Here is a 17614-nt window from a genome sequence, read left to right as displayed (position 1 = left end):
CAATTCTTCTTCCTCATTCTCTAGGCAGCTACCTGCACAGGCTGCCTGAGCTCCCTCAAGCACTGATTTCAGATGCTGATAGATGATTCCAGAACAATCCTGAGAGGCTGAAGAGTGATCAAACTCCAGGGAACCTGCCTGGGTGGGGCCCCTTCGAGGTTGCACCATGGGGAGTGCCGCTGAAGGAACAGTCTCTAGTGTTCTCTGCCACAAGTCCCCAATCTTGGAGTGGTTGTCACCACCCAGGGCTTAGAGCTCCTCAGGGATGCCCGTGGGGTACCAGGCTTTGTCAGAGCTGGCCACTCTGCGGGCAGGGCTGAAGTGCTGATCGAGCATCTCTGAGACCCATCTGGGCCAGTACTTCGCCTTCTGGCTGCCACACAGGTACAGACTCCTCCCCTCTGTCAACATGCATGAATGTCAGCACAGACAGAGTGTGGATTCCAGCAACAGCCGGCCCAACAGGTGACAATCAGAGTTTCTAATCAAATTGATTGAGCAGAGAATGGCTTCAAGGAATTTTCTCTCATTAGGTGGATAACATAGTGGTTTAAGTTGTCAAAGATAGTTAAGGTGGTAAGGGCAGGTTTTAATCAGTAATATGCTACTGCAGTTGGGAAGAGGGGCCCTTGTGATTTGCACTCACTGATTTGTGCAGAGATGGGGGGAACCGCAGGGATATGGGCTTGAACAGTTAGGCACACGGAAATTCATACCAAGTGGGGACAGGGTTTGGTCCCTGGGTGCTGTTGAAAGTTAAGAGTCTGAGAGAGGGCTGGGTCTGTAGCTCAGTGGTTAAAGCACTTGCCTAGCACATGTGAGGCACTAAGTCTGATCCTCCGCACCATATACAAACAAATAAGTAAAATAAAGGTATTGTGTCCATCAACAACTAAAAATATATTTTCTAAAAAGTTAAAAAAAAGAGTCTGGGAGACAAGGGCTCCTACTTATCTTCAGAATTTTGTCTGCAACAAACAAACTTCTTTTGGCAACTTTGAGCTTTCTCAGGTGGGCACATTCAGTTCAAGCTTCTTCATGTGGTGGGAGTGCAGATTAAGTCATTTCTGCTGATAGTCTACAATTTTTATAGTCCAAGGTTGTGGCCTCACCCTGGGCTTTAAAGAGTCTGACTAGGGATTGATCAGGGAGAGAATTTTGAGTCTCGATTTCAGTGGCCCAAATGGTGTGAATCCCACTTCCACTCCAGACAGCTGGGTGCTTTGGGAAGTAGTTTTCCCATCTCTTAGCCTTGGCTTTTTCATTTGAAAAAAATGGGGAGAACAGCACTTTGCTTCCAGGGTTGTTTAAGTTTTACGAGGTGACACATGGTTTATCAGAGGCTTGCAATGTGTGCTAGTTAATCCTGTGTGACTGGAATCAGGAGGGGAGCTAAAAGGAGAAGGAGGTGTGCTTAGAGTGTGGGTGCAGTTCTGTGTGGCTTCATCAGGGCTGAGAGCCAGCTTAGACTAGCTGACCACAAGGCCTCCCCAAACTTCACATGCAAAGGAATTTCCCTGCGCTGTGATTAAAACAGAATGTGATTCAGCAGTTTTGCCATTTCCCCCCCAGTACTGGGGATTGAACCTAGGACTTCACACATGCTAGGCAAGTGCTCTACCACTGAGCCACACTCCCAATCTTTTTAAAAAATATAATAAAATGTGATTAAATATAGTTTGGTATATTTTAATGGACTGCATTAAAAGTACATGATTATCGCATCAATTTTCACAATATGTAAGTTCTTACTGTGTATCTTACAATATGGGAAACATTCTAACAGGTGCTGTGAGGACCTTCAAAGATTAACCAGACACTGAACTTACTGTAAAGAGACTTAGATACAGATAACATAAAAAGGGGATGAAGGGCTGGGCTTTTGGCTCAGTGGTTAGAGCGCTTGCCTAGCACTTGTGAGGCACTGGGTTCAATCCTCAGCATCACAAATAATAATAATAAACAAATAAAGTTATGGAAAAGTTTTTTTTAAAGGAATTTAAAAAATGATTTAAGCTATCTGCAGCATCTTCTTCAGAAATCAGTCATCTCTTCTGATCTTCCAACGTTTTGGTATTCCTGTATCCAGCAAAGGAAAAGATGGTTCATTACACCTTCCTCTCCAATCACGAAATTCCCTGGCTATATGAGATGTTATTTTTCTCAAAACAACTGCTTTTTTTTTTTTTTTGTACCTGAGATTGAAGTCATTGGTACTTAGCCACTAAGCTAAATACCCAGTCCATTTTTGTTTTTAATTTTGAGATGGGGTCTCGCTAAATTGATTAGGGTCTTGTTAAGTTGCTGAGGCTGGCTTTGAACTTGTAGTCCTCCTGCCTCAGCCTCCTGAGCCACTGGGATTATAGACATGCACCATTGCACATGGCTACAACTGCTTCTGCTATGTGAATGAGAGAATTTTGGATTCTTACACACTGCCCCACCACCTTCTTGAAAAGTCATTCTTATTACCTTATTAAATATATAATATCCTTTTTTTCTGAGTAAAGTTCCTTGTTCCCTCAAGTAATATATCCCAGCTTCTATTGGCTCTGGATCTGGGATAATGGATTTATTTTGCACTTGAAGTTTCAACTGAAATGTAGGCAAATTTTATGTCCTGCTGAACAGTGTAATATAAAGCAGAGCTTTTCTGATTTTTCTCTTTTACCACATTACATGTTTTTTTATCTCCTTGCTAATGTGATTATGACAATGCATCAGATTAGTGGGTACTTTTTTGATGTGAGGCCAATCAATCAATGGTCAAACATTGCTAAATAGTGCTGGAAAATATCACCTCATATAAGGAGCAAAGTTATAGCCATTGCCATATTTAATACATGAATTCTATAAGACTTGCCTTTGTTTTTTTCTGATGAATCCTAACCAATTTCACCTTGATATTGCATTTTAAATAAAAGCTGTACATCAGATTGGTTATTATTGGCTCACCACCTTCATGATATGGACACATTCAGATCATTTATTTATACCAATAGATCATATATTTTCACACTACCCATATACTATGGACCACATCCCAAAACTGGTAATATCAGGATGCAAACACCATAGTTCATAGGCCTGGTTGCTCAGGGAAGTGTAAATAGGTACATGAGTTAACTGTCCCTACGACAATTATTTTTATGTACATATTTATTTTTTGGTAGTACTGGGAGTTGAGCCTAGAGTCTCACTCATGTTGGCAAGGGCTTTACCCCTGAGCCGGTGGTATAGCGCCAGCCCTGTGATGGCATGATTATTAGTGGGGAATATAATTTCTTCCTTTGGAAAATGGTATGTCAATTTATCCCTGCAGTCATATTTTATAGAAAAGGATTGAATAACAAGAGCATAAACACATGGCTATTGGCTAGAACAGCTGTCTTCATTATATGGAGCCTGATTACAGAATCCACACTCAATGAGGACGTTATTCTAACCTGCCACAGTCTGGCTGGGCACAAATCACGAGCCAGTGAAGCAGGAACAAACTTCATTTCTGAACTCCACCAGCACACTCCACACACGCTCCCGGGAAATCTGCCAAACACCACGCGGCTCGTCCAGCAACCCGCAGCCGGAAAATATCCCTCCTCCGATACTTCCCCAACCAATGGGAACTCTCCAGGAATCCCTGTGAGAGCTCAACTGGAGCTCAACTGGAACTCAACGAGAACTCCGCGAGAACTCCATGGCGTCATCACCTTTCAACCACTACTTCTGGCAAAAATGCCATGTGTCATCCCGACTCGGCTGTGGCCCTCAACATCTCCCCCCTTCTGTTTAATTAAATAACAAACAATGTGGCTTAGGGACCGTGCCTGTTAGGCTGCCCAATACTACATATGGTCCTTACCCGTCATCGGATGAGCTTACCTCTAGGCGTCAGCCTCCTGTCTTAGGTTGGTACCACTGCAATTGGATCATACCCATCACTGACTACTGGTCCAGCATACAGCCATACTTGTGGATAGGCCTATGCACCAGTGGGGGAGTGAGGTTCTTTGCCTCATCTCTGTTGGCCCCCAAATTTGGCCTTGGTGTCAGTGGGAGGGTGAGGTTCTTTGCCTCACCTCTGTTGGCCCCCAAATTTTAGACCATCACTAGCAGAAGGGAGGAGGATACAGAAATGCAATGACACCAAGCCAATTGACGGCTCCTTTGGAAAAATTGTATCACTGGTGACACCATCAGCAAAGATACGCCAGCACTACCACAATTCGATGCACCAACAGATAGTTCACAATGTATACAAGTGATACATAGTCCAGGCAAGTTCTGCAAGCAGTTCAAAGCAGAGGAATCCATCAATATGTCCATTTCCTCCCAAAGTAAATCGACTCCTTGATTGAGCATTACTTGTTGAGTTATTATTCATTGATGCACCAGTTTATGCAGTTTGTTGTGATAACTATCAAAGAAGCTGTAGTTTGGTTTTATCTTTGTCTTCACCGGCACTGGGATGAAGATAGGAATTCTGGCATCGATGGCTAAAAAAAAAAAAAATTATGTAACATTCCAACAGGTACTAAGAAAACAGGTACTAATGAAAACATTATCCTGAACAGAATTATTAAATATAATGAAAAGGAAAGGTGAAAGTAAACAAACAGATCTATTAACCTCCTTATTTGTTCACATATTAAAACAATCCTCAACAGCTGTTTACCCAATTTAAATTAAACCATTAAAATCACTTGAATAAAAAAAATTTGGATCCATTTTTTCATGAGCACTCCTCATATATAATATATGGACATATGCACATAAAGACATACAACACAAAACACAAGTGTGCACACATAACATGCCACACATAAGACAATAGTAAAGGCCTTGTAGCTTTACACAGGTGAAATCTCCATTGTCAAAAAATAAAACTGATCAGAAAAACATTAACCTAGGTCTATATGAACTCAAAAAATAAAATAGAACTTTATGATGTGGGAAAAGGTGATAACAAAATAGATATTGAAAAAATCATCCTGGTTAATCCCTGTTGCAGATGTAAGAATAGCCAAGCTGGACCTCTGGATATCAGCTGTTATGGATTTGAGTCAAATCATCTTCTTTTTGGTCTGTAGAAATCGCTTTGGTTAGTCTCTCTGGAATCCAAATCAGCTGTTGTTCTCCCTGTGGAAACACATAAACAGACCTCTGACTCCAGACAATCACTGGGTCAGGACCTTTTCATTGTCCTGTTAGAATATCCTTCCAAAGTACCTTAGGCTTATGTACATTTTTTGGAAACATATGCCTTTCTGCAGAACTAAGTCCTGATGATTCCAAATTTAAAAAGTTTAAAGTAAAAAGGGTTACTTTAAGTTTATCTTTGGGGGATATATACCCCTTCCCAATTCCCTCTTTTTGTTTTAATAAGTACATTTTAATAGTTTGATGAGCTCTTTCAACTATGCCTTGTCCCTGAGAATTGTATGGGATTCCTGTTATGTGAGTAATGCCAAATGATGAGCAAAATTGTTTAAAAGAGGTAGAGGTATAGCCAGAACCATTATCTGTTTTTAACTGTTTTGGAACGCCCACAGTGGCAAAATTTTGTAAGCAATGAGCTATAATATCTTTAGTTTTTTCTCTGGCATGAAGAGAGCCAATCAAAAATCCGGAAGAAGTATCAACTGTAACGTGCAAATATTTTAATTTTCCAAATTCTGGCAAGTGTGTGATGTCCACCTGCCAAATATGGTTAGGTATCAGTCCTCTAGGATTGACTCCAAGATTAACTTGTGGTAAAAAGATCACACAATTTTGACATTGTTTTATTATTTGACTAGCTTGTTCTTTAGTTATTTTAAAACGCTTTTGTAAAGTATTAGCATTGACATGAAACCTTTGATGAAAATTTGTAGCTTCTTCTAATGTAGAGAAAATATGTATGTCATGTGTAGTTTTATCTGCTAAATCGTTGCCCAAACTAAGGGCTCCAGGCAATCCTATATGTGCCCTGATATGTCCTACAAAGAATGGATCTTTTATGTCCCAGATTAGACTTTGTATAGTGGAAAACAAAGATAAAACAGTAGAGGAAGGAGAAATCCTACCAGCATCTTCAAGGGATACTATAGCATTAACTATATACTGTCTATCAGAAAATAAATTAAATACAGAATCTTTAAACATCACAAAAGCTTGTAAAATTGCATGAAGCTCTACCTTTTGAGCTGATTGTTTAAAAACAATGTAAAAGTTTGATCAGGGGTAACTACTGCTGCTGTACCATTATTTGACCCATCAGTGAACATATTTGGAGCATTCATGATAGGTGTTTTTCTTGTCATTTTTGGAAAAACTACAGGATGAGAAGACCAAAAAGACAATAAAGGGTTAGATGGTAAGTGGTTATCAAATGAAACATTAGATTTACACATGATTATTGTCCAAGTATTTAACTCATTAGCTAACTCATCAATTTGATCCATAGTATATGGAGTAATAATTTTATTGGGAGAAATTCCAAACACTCCCTTTGCTGCTTTTATTCCTTTGAATATTAATTGTCCTACAGCTTCAGGATACCTAGTAAGAATAGTGTTAGGAGTATAAGATAAATGTATCCACAATAATGGACCTTCTTGCCAAAATACTCCTGTAGGAATATTTTTTGTTGGTAGTACAATAAACAATAAAGGAAAATTTATATCAATTCTATCCAAATGCATATTTTCCATATATGTTTCAATAATTTTTAATGCCTTTCTTGCTTCAGGTGTTAACATGCGGGGTGAATTTGGATCTAATGGACCTTTTAGGATATCAAATAAAGGTCCCAACTCTCCTGTTGGTATGCCTAGATAAGGCCTTATCCAATTTATATCTCCTAATAACTTTTGAAAGTAGTTAAGTGATTTGAGTTGATCTACTCGTATTTGAATTTTTGGTGGATGGACCATGGTTGAGGATAATAGAACTCCTAAATAATTAATTGGAAAATTTAATTGTACTTTATCTATTGCTATCTCTAGATTATAATTTTTTAATAAGTTTGTAAGTGTGGCATAACATTCTAGCAATGTGTTTTTATCTTTGTAACAATACATCACCCATATAGTGAAATATTTGCAGTTCAGGATTTTGATTTCTAAGTGGCTGGATTGCTTTGTTAACATAAATTTGACACATAGTTGGGCTGTTAGCCATCCCTTGAGGGAGTACTTTCTATTCATATCTCTGAGCAGGACCTTCATGATTCAATGCAGGGATAGTAAATGCAAAACGTGGACTATCTCAGGATGAATTAGAATTGAAAAAAAAAATCTTTAATATCTATAGCTAAAACGTACCAGGTTTTTGGCAAAGCAGATAATTGAGGAATCCCTGATAGAGCAGGTCCCATAATAACCATCTCATTATTAATGGCTCTTAAATCTTGCAGTAATCTCCATTTATCAGATTTCTTTTTAATGACAAAAATGGGAGTATTATAGGGAGATACAGAAGGTTGTATATGTCCCTCCACTAATTGTTGTTTGACCAGGTCATGGGCTGCTTGTATCTTTTCTTTAGTCAGGGGCCACTGAGGAACCCAGACTGGTCTTTCTGATTTCCAAGTAATTTTTATTGTCTCAGTGACCCCTTCTGAAAACCCAATCCATGTCTATTTATTCCTTGATCTATTTGAATTGGTGCTGCTATAATTTGTTCTTGTTCTCCAATCTTTTTTCTTTCCTAAAACCTTGTTTAGCCCTAATAGTGGGCACATTTGGATTGATGTTATTTGTTAATATCAAACCTAATTAATCTAGGACATCTCGTCCCCATAAATTTATAGGAAGATGATCCAATACATATGGCTGTATAGTTCCTTCACATCTTTCAGGATCCTTCCAATCTAATACCATTGCACTTCTATGGGGATTAGTTGCCATTCCTAGGCCTCGAAGCGTTTGAGTGGCTTATTGTAATGGCCAATGTTTTGGACATTCTTGATGAGATATGATGCTAAGGTCTGCACCTGTATCAAGTAGCCCATTAAATTCATGTCCTTGAATATTTAGTTTTAGCATTGGTTGAGAATTTAAATTTAAAGACAGCATAGCCCAATCTACACCTGTGGAGCCTAATCCCCTGGAACCTCTTTCTATACTACTACTGGAAAATTTATCATGTAGGCTGAGTATTATTAATAACTGTGCTATTCTATCTCTTGGTGAAATTACTGATATACCCTTTGGAGAACCAGCTATAATTTTTATTTCACCTTCATAATTGGGATCAATTACCCCAGGACTTATCATAAGTCCTTTTAGAGTAGAAGAACTGCGTCCCAACAATAAGCCTACTGTTCCTTGGGGAAGAGGTCCTTTTACTCCTGTGGGAATGATTTGCACTCCCATCTCTGGAGTTCGTACTGCTCTGGCAGAGGCGCAGATGTCCAACCCTGCGCTCCCTCTGGTTCATCTGATGAGAGATCTGATGGATAATGTGTCCTGGGCACTACCCTGATGGTGTTGCTGGGTTCCTCCATGGTGTTTCTGGGTTTCTCCAGTGCCCCGTATATTTGTGGTCATGGGCCCCGGAGCATTGGGCCCCCCTGTTCGTTTTTTGGCAATGGAGCCCAATGCTTTTCTCCATGATATCGTGGGTAAACACCTGGTCCTTGTCCATTTTTTTATAATGGAGTACCCTCTATGGTGGTTTGAGAACGGCATTCATTAGCCCAATGTCTCCCTCTATGGCATCGTGGGCAAATACCGGTATTCTATTCCTTTGATACCTAGTTTTGTTAAACCCTCCTCCTAATGGGCAATTCCTTTTAAAATGTCCTGTTTGTTCACAATTGTAGCATGTTTTTGGCCTGGCATCTAAAGCCTGTTGTACTGCAGCTGCCAAGACTTTCCCTTGTTCATTAATGTCTCTACATAATTTAATATATGTGTTTAAATCTTCATGTTTCTATGGTCTAATGACCTCTCTGCACCAATGATTCGCTTGGTCATAAGCCAGTTGTTTAATTAATGGCATTGCTTATTCTGTATCCCCAAAAACTCTGGTAGCTGTTTGAAAAAGCCTATCTACAAATTCATGGTAAGGTTCATTAGCTCCCTGTATTACCTTAGATAATTGACCTTGTAAATCTCCATATCCTTGTGCCGAAGTCTGGCTTGGCACAAATCAGGAGCCACTTGTCAAAAAGAAACTAACTTTATTTTTAGAACTACAAACGCCAAACAAAACAGCTCCAGGGAAAAACCCTCAGAGCCCAACTGCCACCACCGGCTTCCACAAGCCTCTCTCCCCCACCCCAGCCTTTTCCTCCCACAATCCTCCTCCTCTTGAGGCCGATTGGCTGGGTTGCGTGGGCAGAGCCAAAGAAGTCACCCAATGAGCAGCTCCGTGGAGGAGCCAATCAGCTAGATGTTGCTGGGGCAGCTGTGAGCCAATCATCAGCTGGCAGTCTGAAGGGCAGGGAAACAGCCCAATGAACATCACCGCAGAGGAGCCAATTAGCTAGATGTTGCTGGGGCAGTCTGAAGCTTGCTGGCAGCTGGAAGTTTGCTGGGGCCCCTTTGGCTGTGGCTCTCAACATCTCCCCCTCTCTGTTTAAACAACAAGCATGTGGCTTATGGACCGTGCCTGCCTTAGGTTGTCCAATACATATGGTCCTTACCCGTCTTCGGATGAGCTGACCTCAGGGCGTCAGCCTCCTGTCTTAGGTTGGTACCATTGTAATTGGATCTTACCCGTCATTGACTACCGGTCCAGTACAGCCACACCTGTGGAGAGGTCTCAGCGGGGGGGGGGGTGAGGTTCTTTGCCTCACCTCTGTTGACCCCCAAATTTTAGCTGAATGATCATGACAAGCAGAAGGGAGGAAGATATACCAAGTCAATTGACGGCTCCTTTTGGGAAAATTGTACCACCGATGATATCATCAGCAAAAATATCCCAACACTACACAAGTCGCTGCACCAACAGATAGTTCACAATGCATACAAGTGACACATAGTTCTGTAAGCAGTTCAGTGTAAGTTCTGTAAGCAGTTCAGTGATGGCTATTGCAGAAACTGTAGATTAGTTTTATCTTTGTCTTCACCGGCACAGGGATGAAGATAGGAATTCTGGCAATAATGACTAAAGAAAAAATTAGGTAACATTCCAGAAGACACTAAAAGAAAACAATTTTCTTAACAATTTATATTATCTTCATCGGCACTGGGATGAAGATAGAAATTCTGGCAATAATGGCTAAAGAAAAAATTAGGTAACATTCCAGAAGGCACTAAAAGAAAACAATTTTCTTAAAAGAAAACAATTTTCTTAACAATTTATATTATCTTCATCGGCACTGGGATGAAGATAGAAATTCTGGCAATAATGGCTAAAGAAAAAATTAGGTAACATTCCAGAAGGCACTAAAAGAAAACAATTTTCTTAACAATTTACATTATAGTGAAGAGAATTATTAAATATAATGAAAACGAAAGGTGAGAGTAAACAAACAGAACCTCCTTTTTTGTTTACATATTAAAACAATTCTTAACAGTTATTTACCCAATTTAAATTAAACCATTTAAATCACGTGAATAAAAAAAAAAAAAATATTTGGATCCATCTTTTCATGAGCGCTCATCATATATGATATATGGAAATACGTACATTGGACATACGTACATTCAAACATATAACACAAAACACAAGTGTGCACACATAATATAATACATACAACACATAACACAATAGTAAAGGCCTTATAACTTTTTACAGGTAAAATCTCTATTGCAATGTTTAAAAACTCTATAGTCAAAAAAAAAAATAGAACTGATCAGCAAAACATTAACCTAGGTCTGTATGAGCTCAAAAAAATAAAATAGAACTTCATGATATGGGAAAGGGCAATAATAAAATAGATATTGAAAAAAGCATCCTGGTTCTGTCGCAGATGTAAGGATAGCCAAATTGGAGTTTTGGATATCAGCTATTATGGATTTGAGCTAAATCATCTTCTTTTTGGTCTGTAGAAATCGCTTTAGTTAATCTCTCTGGAATCCAAATCGGCTGCTGTTCTCTCTGTGGAAACACAAAAACAGACCCCCGACTCCAGACAATCACTGGGTCAGGATTTTAGTTAATCTCTCCAGAATCCAAATCAGCTGCTGTTCTCCCTGTGGAAACACACAAACAGGCCCCCGACTCCAGACAATCACTGGGTCAGAACCTTGGTTAATCTCTCTGAAATCCAAATCGGCTGCTGTTCTGGGTCAGAACCTTGGTTAATCTCTCTGGAATCCAAATCGGCTGCTGTTCTTCCTGTGGAAACACACAAACAGACCCCCGATTCCAGACAATTACTGGGTCAGGACCTTTCCATTGTCCTGTTAGAATATCTTTCCAAAGTACCTTGGGCTTATGTACATTTTTTGGACACATATGCCTTTCTGCAGCACTAAGTCCTGATGAATCCAAATTTAAAAAGTTTAGAGTAAAAAGCGTTATTTTAAGTTTATCTTTGGGGAATATATACCCCTTCCCAATTCCATCTTTTTGCTTTAATAAGTACATTTTAATAGATTTGTGCCAAGCCAGACTTCGGCATTTGGTGGCCCGTACGGGGATCGAACCCGCGACCTTGGCGTTATCAGCACCAAGGTAGTGAGACGCCTGTGACCTTGATTAAAAACACCAGGACTTGTTCCCCTGCAGCAGGACACAGGAGCTCTCTAATATTATGCATATCTATCCCAAGTCCACAGGCGCGCCCAGGTAAGGCTGAAGAGTTCCGGCTGCACCCAGTGCCAAGCACGTGCATCGTGGACCAATTTCCAAGTAAATTTTTATAAATATGTACAAATCAGTTACAGGCACTTGAAATGTCTTTGGCTGGAATAACCCAACGCTGCAAGATCATGTATTCACAGAGTGGCCAGGCCCTGGCTGGGTTCAGCAGGCAATCATTATGGTTCTCAGTCTCTCTCAGAAAACTGGAAGCTGCGGGATCAGGCTTCAGCCAAAGCCACCTTCTCGGAACAAAATTCAGGATTGCTCTGACGCAATTTGCTGGGTCTGCCTTTGATAACAGCATAGCAAAACATGGTTATCACCATCACAAACAGGAAGTAACTGGTGTGCATGAGATGCAAATTTATTAGTGAACGGTCATCATCTGGAACAATAACTGTAAGCTTGGGATTCAAAGCATGGTAGACTTTTCCGATGGCTCCCTTGTAACACCAGAAGGGATTGTAATCTTGAGCATATTTTGTGTTGGCATCCCTGGCTGTCGTGAAGATCTTGTACCAGAGTGTGGCATTGCTGTAAGTGTCAGGAACGCAATGCGGTGGCTGCACGGTCACGGGGAACACCCCAGGGGTGGCTGTGAGGGTCATGCAGGCTGTGAACACCACCTGCTCACAGTGACCATGAAGAGCACAGTCATCTGAGCTCCAAGCTGCAGGCAGCGTGAAGGTGATGTTTATCTCCTCGTGGGCTTCCCTGCCTGAAAGTCCAATCTGATGTCCTAAAATGGTCGAGTACAGATGGGTGACGTTGCGAGAGTAGCCTCCGAAGGGTTTGAGTGGGTCCAGGGTTAGGGTGATTGCAACTGAGATGTTAACTGGGCCTGAGTCCTCCAGGGTCTGGGGGGACTGAGTGGACACTTTGGACTGCCCACTGGTCATTGTGCTCTCCGGAGTTGAGGTGTCATTTGATAGATGCTTTAGTGTTTCGTTTTCTGATACGCACAAGTCCAAATCATTAAACCGCAGCAGAAAAGTATTCCAATCCTCTGCCATTTCAGGTGACTTGATCTCCTTAATCTTGAAGAAATAGCCGAGGGTCAGGAACGCTATTGCCATGGCACTCACGCTGATCATGAAGACCACCAGGGGGGGCCGACTGCTGACATGCAGCTTCAGGCTCTCCAGGGGGCTGGCGCTCAACACCTTGTAAAGTCTTCCATGCCCTAACTGCATCTGCAGCAATTTGTGCATATATAGCAGGATCATATTCAATTTGTTGCCATTGACCCTCATAATGTCCATTTCCTAACAACATATCTAGATTTCTTTGAGGGTAGCCAGCTGCTGCATTTTGCCTAGCTGTCTCCATGCAAAATTCCTCATTGGCAACTTTCCATAACAAATATTGTCCTCCATTTAGCACAGATTTACACATGCTAGCCCAATCTGCTGGCATCATGTCCAAGTTGGTAATGGATTCGACCAAGCTTACAGTGAAGGGTGCTTGAGGACCATAGGTTGTTACAGCCTCCTTTAACTGCTTCACTGTTTTGAAATCTAAAGCATGGTGAATTCATTGCCCTCCTGCCTGCATGCTAATCTTTGAGGTCCTGTCTCAGGATCCCAACTACGGGGGTTGAGGGCCACTCAGCTGTCTCTATAGGTGGAGCTGTTGGTTGAATTACGCCCTCTGGTGATAGAACGGTGTTAGTAGCAGCCTCCTATTGTAGCTTTTTCCCTAATAGCCCCTTTTCCTTTAAATTTTCTTCCTCTGTCTGACTAGCTCGAGAGACCTTCTCTTTTGCTTGATCTAAAATGTCTTTCTCCATGGCCTGAACCTCTAATAATTTACTTAACACTCTTTCAGTTTGTTTTTTACTAATTTCTAATCTACTATAAAGATAACACAACCCAATAAGATAACACAAAACAAAACCGAAACAGAATGAAACAAAAATGGAACAAAAAATCGCTGTATCAATTTTCCTATTTTCTTGACATGTGCATTTGTGGTCTATTTCTATCTCTTCCTCAGGGGCGAACAACTTCAAACCTTGAGCCAACCATTTTTCCCAGTCTGCCTGAGAAAGTTCTAGGGATAGGCAACTTGAAACAAAAACAAAACAAGAACACATTGTTTTTTGAAATGGTCACCCATTCTCTCGCCTTCCCTTAGGGACGAGCAATTTCACTTACCCCCGAGCTTCAGGCGTTCCCAGCACGGGCTGCCAAATGCCGCAGTCTGGCTGGGCACAAATCACGAGCCACTGAATCAGGAACAAACTTTACTTCTGAATTCCCCCAGCACACTCCACACACGCTCCCGGGAAATCTGCCAGGTTTGATCCTCAGCACCACATAAAAATAAAATGAAGATGTTGTGTCCACCGAAAACTAAAAAATAAATATTTGAAAAAAAATACATTGGTTATACAGCCACATTTATACATAGGGCCAATGTGATCCTGCAATCTGTACACGTGGAAAAATAAGCTTACGTACCCTATTTGAATCAAATCATTGTAATATTTTGAGCAACTAATAAAAAAATTTAAAAACAAAATACAAAGGACAAGTGACTCGGGAGGCTGAGCAGAACCCTTATTTTGAACCCTTATGACAACTGGTGGTACTTTTATGTCCCATTTTAAAAATGAGGGGACCAAGGTTCAAAGAGGTTATGTAAGTTGCCTAAGGTCTTAGAGCTGGTCAGCAAGAATCAACCTAAACCCAGAAGGCTCTGGAGCTCCCTCTGCTCTGAGGAGCAGATTTTAGGATCCCTAAGGAGCTTCCTGAGGGGTGCTGGTTGTCTAGCCTGGAAAAGGAGGAATGGGTATAAAATGAAGCTCCATCTAACCAAGGAGAGCATGCTTTGCCCAGAAGAAAATCCACCAGTTTCTCCCAATGATTCTATTTTGAAAGATGAATAATCTCAGAATACCCTCTAACTGCCTCGTAGGTGTCAGGCTCCATGCAAGGCGTTAGCTGTGTGGGTCTGGCTGCATTCAGAGTGTGACAAGAGAGCTGTGTCACAAGTTTGTGTGCAAACAAGCAGGACCATTGGAGCACAGGGCTGGGCCACATTTCCCCTCCTTCCTGTGAGGCAGAATGCCTTCCAGTTTAAATGCTGCTTCAAATTCCTCACCTAAACATTATTGTCTTAGGGTTTTGGGAGGAAGCTCTCCTTAGATAGAATCAGTGTCCAGATTGGTTGTTGTGGATCTTTATTCATTTATTTAAAAAAAATTTGTAGTTGTAGATGTACCAACTGCCTTTTTTTAAAAAATATTTATTTTTTAGTTTTAGGTGGACACAATATCTTTATTTGATATATGTGGTGCTGAGAATCGAACCCAGTGCCTCAGGCATGCTAGGCAAGCGCTCTACCACTGAGCCACAGCCCCAGCCCCCAACTGCCTTTATTTTGTTTATTTTTATGTGGTACTAAGGATCGAACCCAGTGCTTCACACTTGCTAAACAAATACTAAAGTCTTACCATTCAGAGACACTGAAGGAGAGCTCAGTTACCAACTTTTTCTGGTTTCTTCTTTTGTTTGTGGTGCTAGGGATCAAATCCAGGGCCTGGTGCATGATGACCACAGGTTTGACCATTGAGCAACCTGCTATTCTCCCAGGACTGCTCTATCACTGAGCTACACCCCGAGTGTTTTTTTTTTTTTTAATTCTTTTATTTTGAGAAAGGGTCTCACCAAGTTGCCCAGGCTGGCCACAAACTTGTGATCCTCCTGCCTCAGCCTCTCAAGTTGCTAGGATTACAAGCATGAGCCACTGCGCTTGGCTCTTCTTCTGGTTTTTAGAGAGCAAGTGGAACTAGAGTTTTTTCAACATGAAAACACATTATTGGGGCTGGGGATATAGCTCAGTTGGTAGAGCGCTTGCTTTGCAGGTTCAATCCCCAGCACCACACACACACACACACACACGCACACATACACACACAAATACCCCCACATTATGGGGCCTGCTGAGAAGCTGTCCATTTTCTTAGAAGAAGTGACTTGGGGTGCCTCTCCCCAAGATCTCAGTCCTGGCATGGAGCTGTTGTTTTTGCCAGTTCCGTTCTTGGCAAGGCAGTGAGTTCAGAGACAAAGGACAAAAAAGAAAAGAGAAAATGAAACTTAGATAAAAGGATTTTTTTTTTTTTATCAGAATGAGGACTTGCTGGAGAGAGAACCCATGGGAAGAAATGTGAAAGAGAGAAAAGAGCTCATAGAGACTGTCAGGGAGAAGTGGGGCCAAGAGTTGCATTGTGTTTTAGTTAATGCTCTGGACAGACTGAGCCACCAGGGCCCTTGATTGTAACAGGGTTTCAGCACAACCAGGTGAGTTGGGTCGGAAGCATTTGGTGGATGTGCAACTGAAGACTGTGAGGAAGCAGCTATGGAAGGCTAGTGTAGCTGTGGAGGGCTTCCCACTGGAGATGGGATTTGGGCTGAATATTGACAGGTAAGATTTCCTTATGGGAAGAGGGTAGAACGGGCATGGGGAAGAGGCCAACCAAAACTAGGGACCAGGGGTGATGGTGAGCACCAAGGGCAAACAAACTAGAATAAATTGAGATGCTCACCCTGCACCCTGATGGGGCCAAGCACGCAGGTGCTCGCTGTATCAACACACGTGAGTGTTATGAGCTACCTCATTTTCTACATCCTTTCCCACAGTCAAATTTATGACTTTCCTGGCTTCCCCATCTTGGCAAACAGCAGATGTTCAGAAACTGGGCACCATCCTCCACCTCTCCCTCACCCTCATCTCCGCACAGCTACCTGTCAATCCCACCCCCATGCTGTCTCCTAGCCCATCCCTGACAAGCAGCCTCTCTCCCCTCTACCACCAATTTTCCGTGCTGCCCCAGAGGGATCCCTCTAAAGCACATGCAACCTCACCCTTCTGAGGCTTAAAAATCTTGGTTAAGAGAAAAGACAGTATGAATGCTGCGTGCAGTGGAGCACCCCTGTGATCCCAGCAGCTGGAGGCGGGGGGAGGACAAGTTAAAAGCCAGTTTCTGCAATTTAATAAGGTCCTAAAAAACCTAGGGAGACCCTTTCTCAAAATAAAAAAATAATAGGGCTGGAGATGTGGCTCACTGGTTAAGTCCCTCTAGGTTCAATTCCCAGTACAAAAAAATAAAAAGATCGTATGGGAGGTTAAAGGAAAGCTAGGGGTCAGACTGTGACTAGAACAGTGAAACAGAATATGGTTCAGAAACACTTGGCTCTCTAAGGGTTTTTACTAGTAAAAGATAAATTATGATCCACAAAATTATTTGCACCATATATGTCAGACAAAAGATTAATTGCCTTGAGATATATATATGCATTTCTATAACCCAGTTTTAAAGAAGCCAGGAATCAGCCCAAGAGGCAAATAAACTAGAGACAATTAGTGCCTTATAGAGGAAAAACACATGACTATATGTGGGTAAAGATGCTCAAACTTACTCCTAAGAGAAATGCAGCTTCATGTTAAAGTGAAAGGCTATTTTTTCACCTCTCCAATTAACAATGCTAAGAAAAATGTCTGAGGTGGCTGGGGTTTAGCTCAGAGGTGGGGCTCTAGCCTAGAATGTGTAAGGACCTGGGTTGCATCCCCAGCACAATCTGATAATAAATTGTACTGGTAAAGGTATAAAGAAACTCAGACATTATAGAGGGGTGGGTGTAAATTAGTCATACATTGGTAGTGACTAACACAGAAGGTCCCTGACTTACAATGATTTGATTCACCATTTTTGAACTTCACCATGTTGCAAAGGCAGTATACCTTCATTAGAAAGCATATTTAGAGGGGCTGGGGATGTGGCTCAAGTGGTAGCATGCTCGCCTGGCATGCGTGTGGCCAGGGTTTGATCCTCAATACCACATACAAAACAAAGACGTTGTGTCTGCCGAAA

General features: G+C 41.5%; 1 protein-coding gene and 1 long non-coding RNA gene across 8 annotated transcripts in view; both read right to left on the bottom strand.

Annotated features, from left to right (window-relative positions):
• The window catches only part of LOC144375234 (uncharacterized), a 30456-nt gene that overhangs the window by 820 nt on the left and 12022 nt on the right, over window positions 1-17614 (bottom strand). For 5 of the 7 annotated variants that reach the window (XR_013434806.1, XR_013434802.1, XR_013434803.1 and 2 more), the window contains 2 exons: window positions 13896-14093; window positions 3883-5139 (listed from right to left, as the gene is read on the bottom strand). This is a non-coding gene — a long non-coding RNA (uncharacterized LOC144375234). The other 2 variants (XR_013434805.1, XR_013434804.1) reach the window with 2 other exon arrangements.
• On the bottom strand, window positions 11777-12897 carry LOC144375233 (transmembrane protein 248). The gene has a single exon (XM_078039137.1). It carries the CDS (start codon window positions 12831-12833, stop codon window positions 11958-11960), a length of 876 nt encoding a protein of 291 aa, XP_077895263.1. The 5' UTR covers window positions 12834-12897; the 3' UTR covers window positions 11777-11957.

The sequence above is a fragment of the Ictidomys tridecemlineatus genome, chromosome 2, assembly GCF_052094955.1.
Source record: "Ictidomys tridecemlineatus isolate mIctTri1 chromosome 2, mIctTri1.hap1, whole genome shotgun sequence".
NCBI lineage: Eukaryota > Metazoa > Chordata > Mammalia > Rodentia > Sciuridae > Ictidomys > Ictidomys tridecemlineatus.
This window is presented reverse-complemented; position numbering and strand designations above follow the sequence as displayed.

Excerpts from the sequence above, each read along its gene's own strand:
- LOC144375233 (XM_078039137.1), bottom strand. The coding sequence starts at position 12,833 with ATGATCAGCGTGAGTGCCATGGCAATAGCGTTCCTGACCCTCGGCTAT.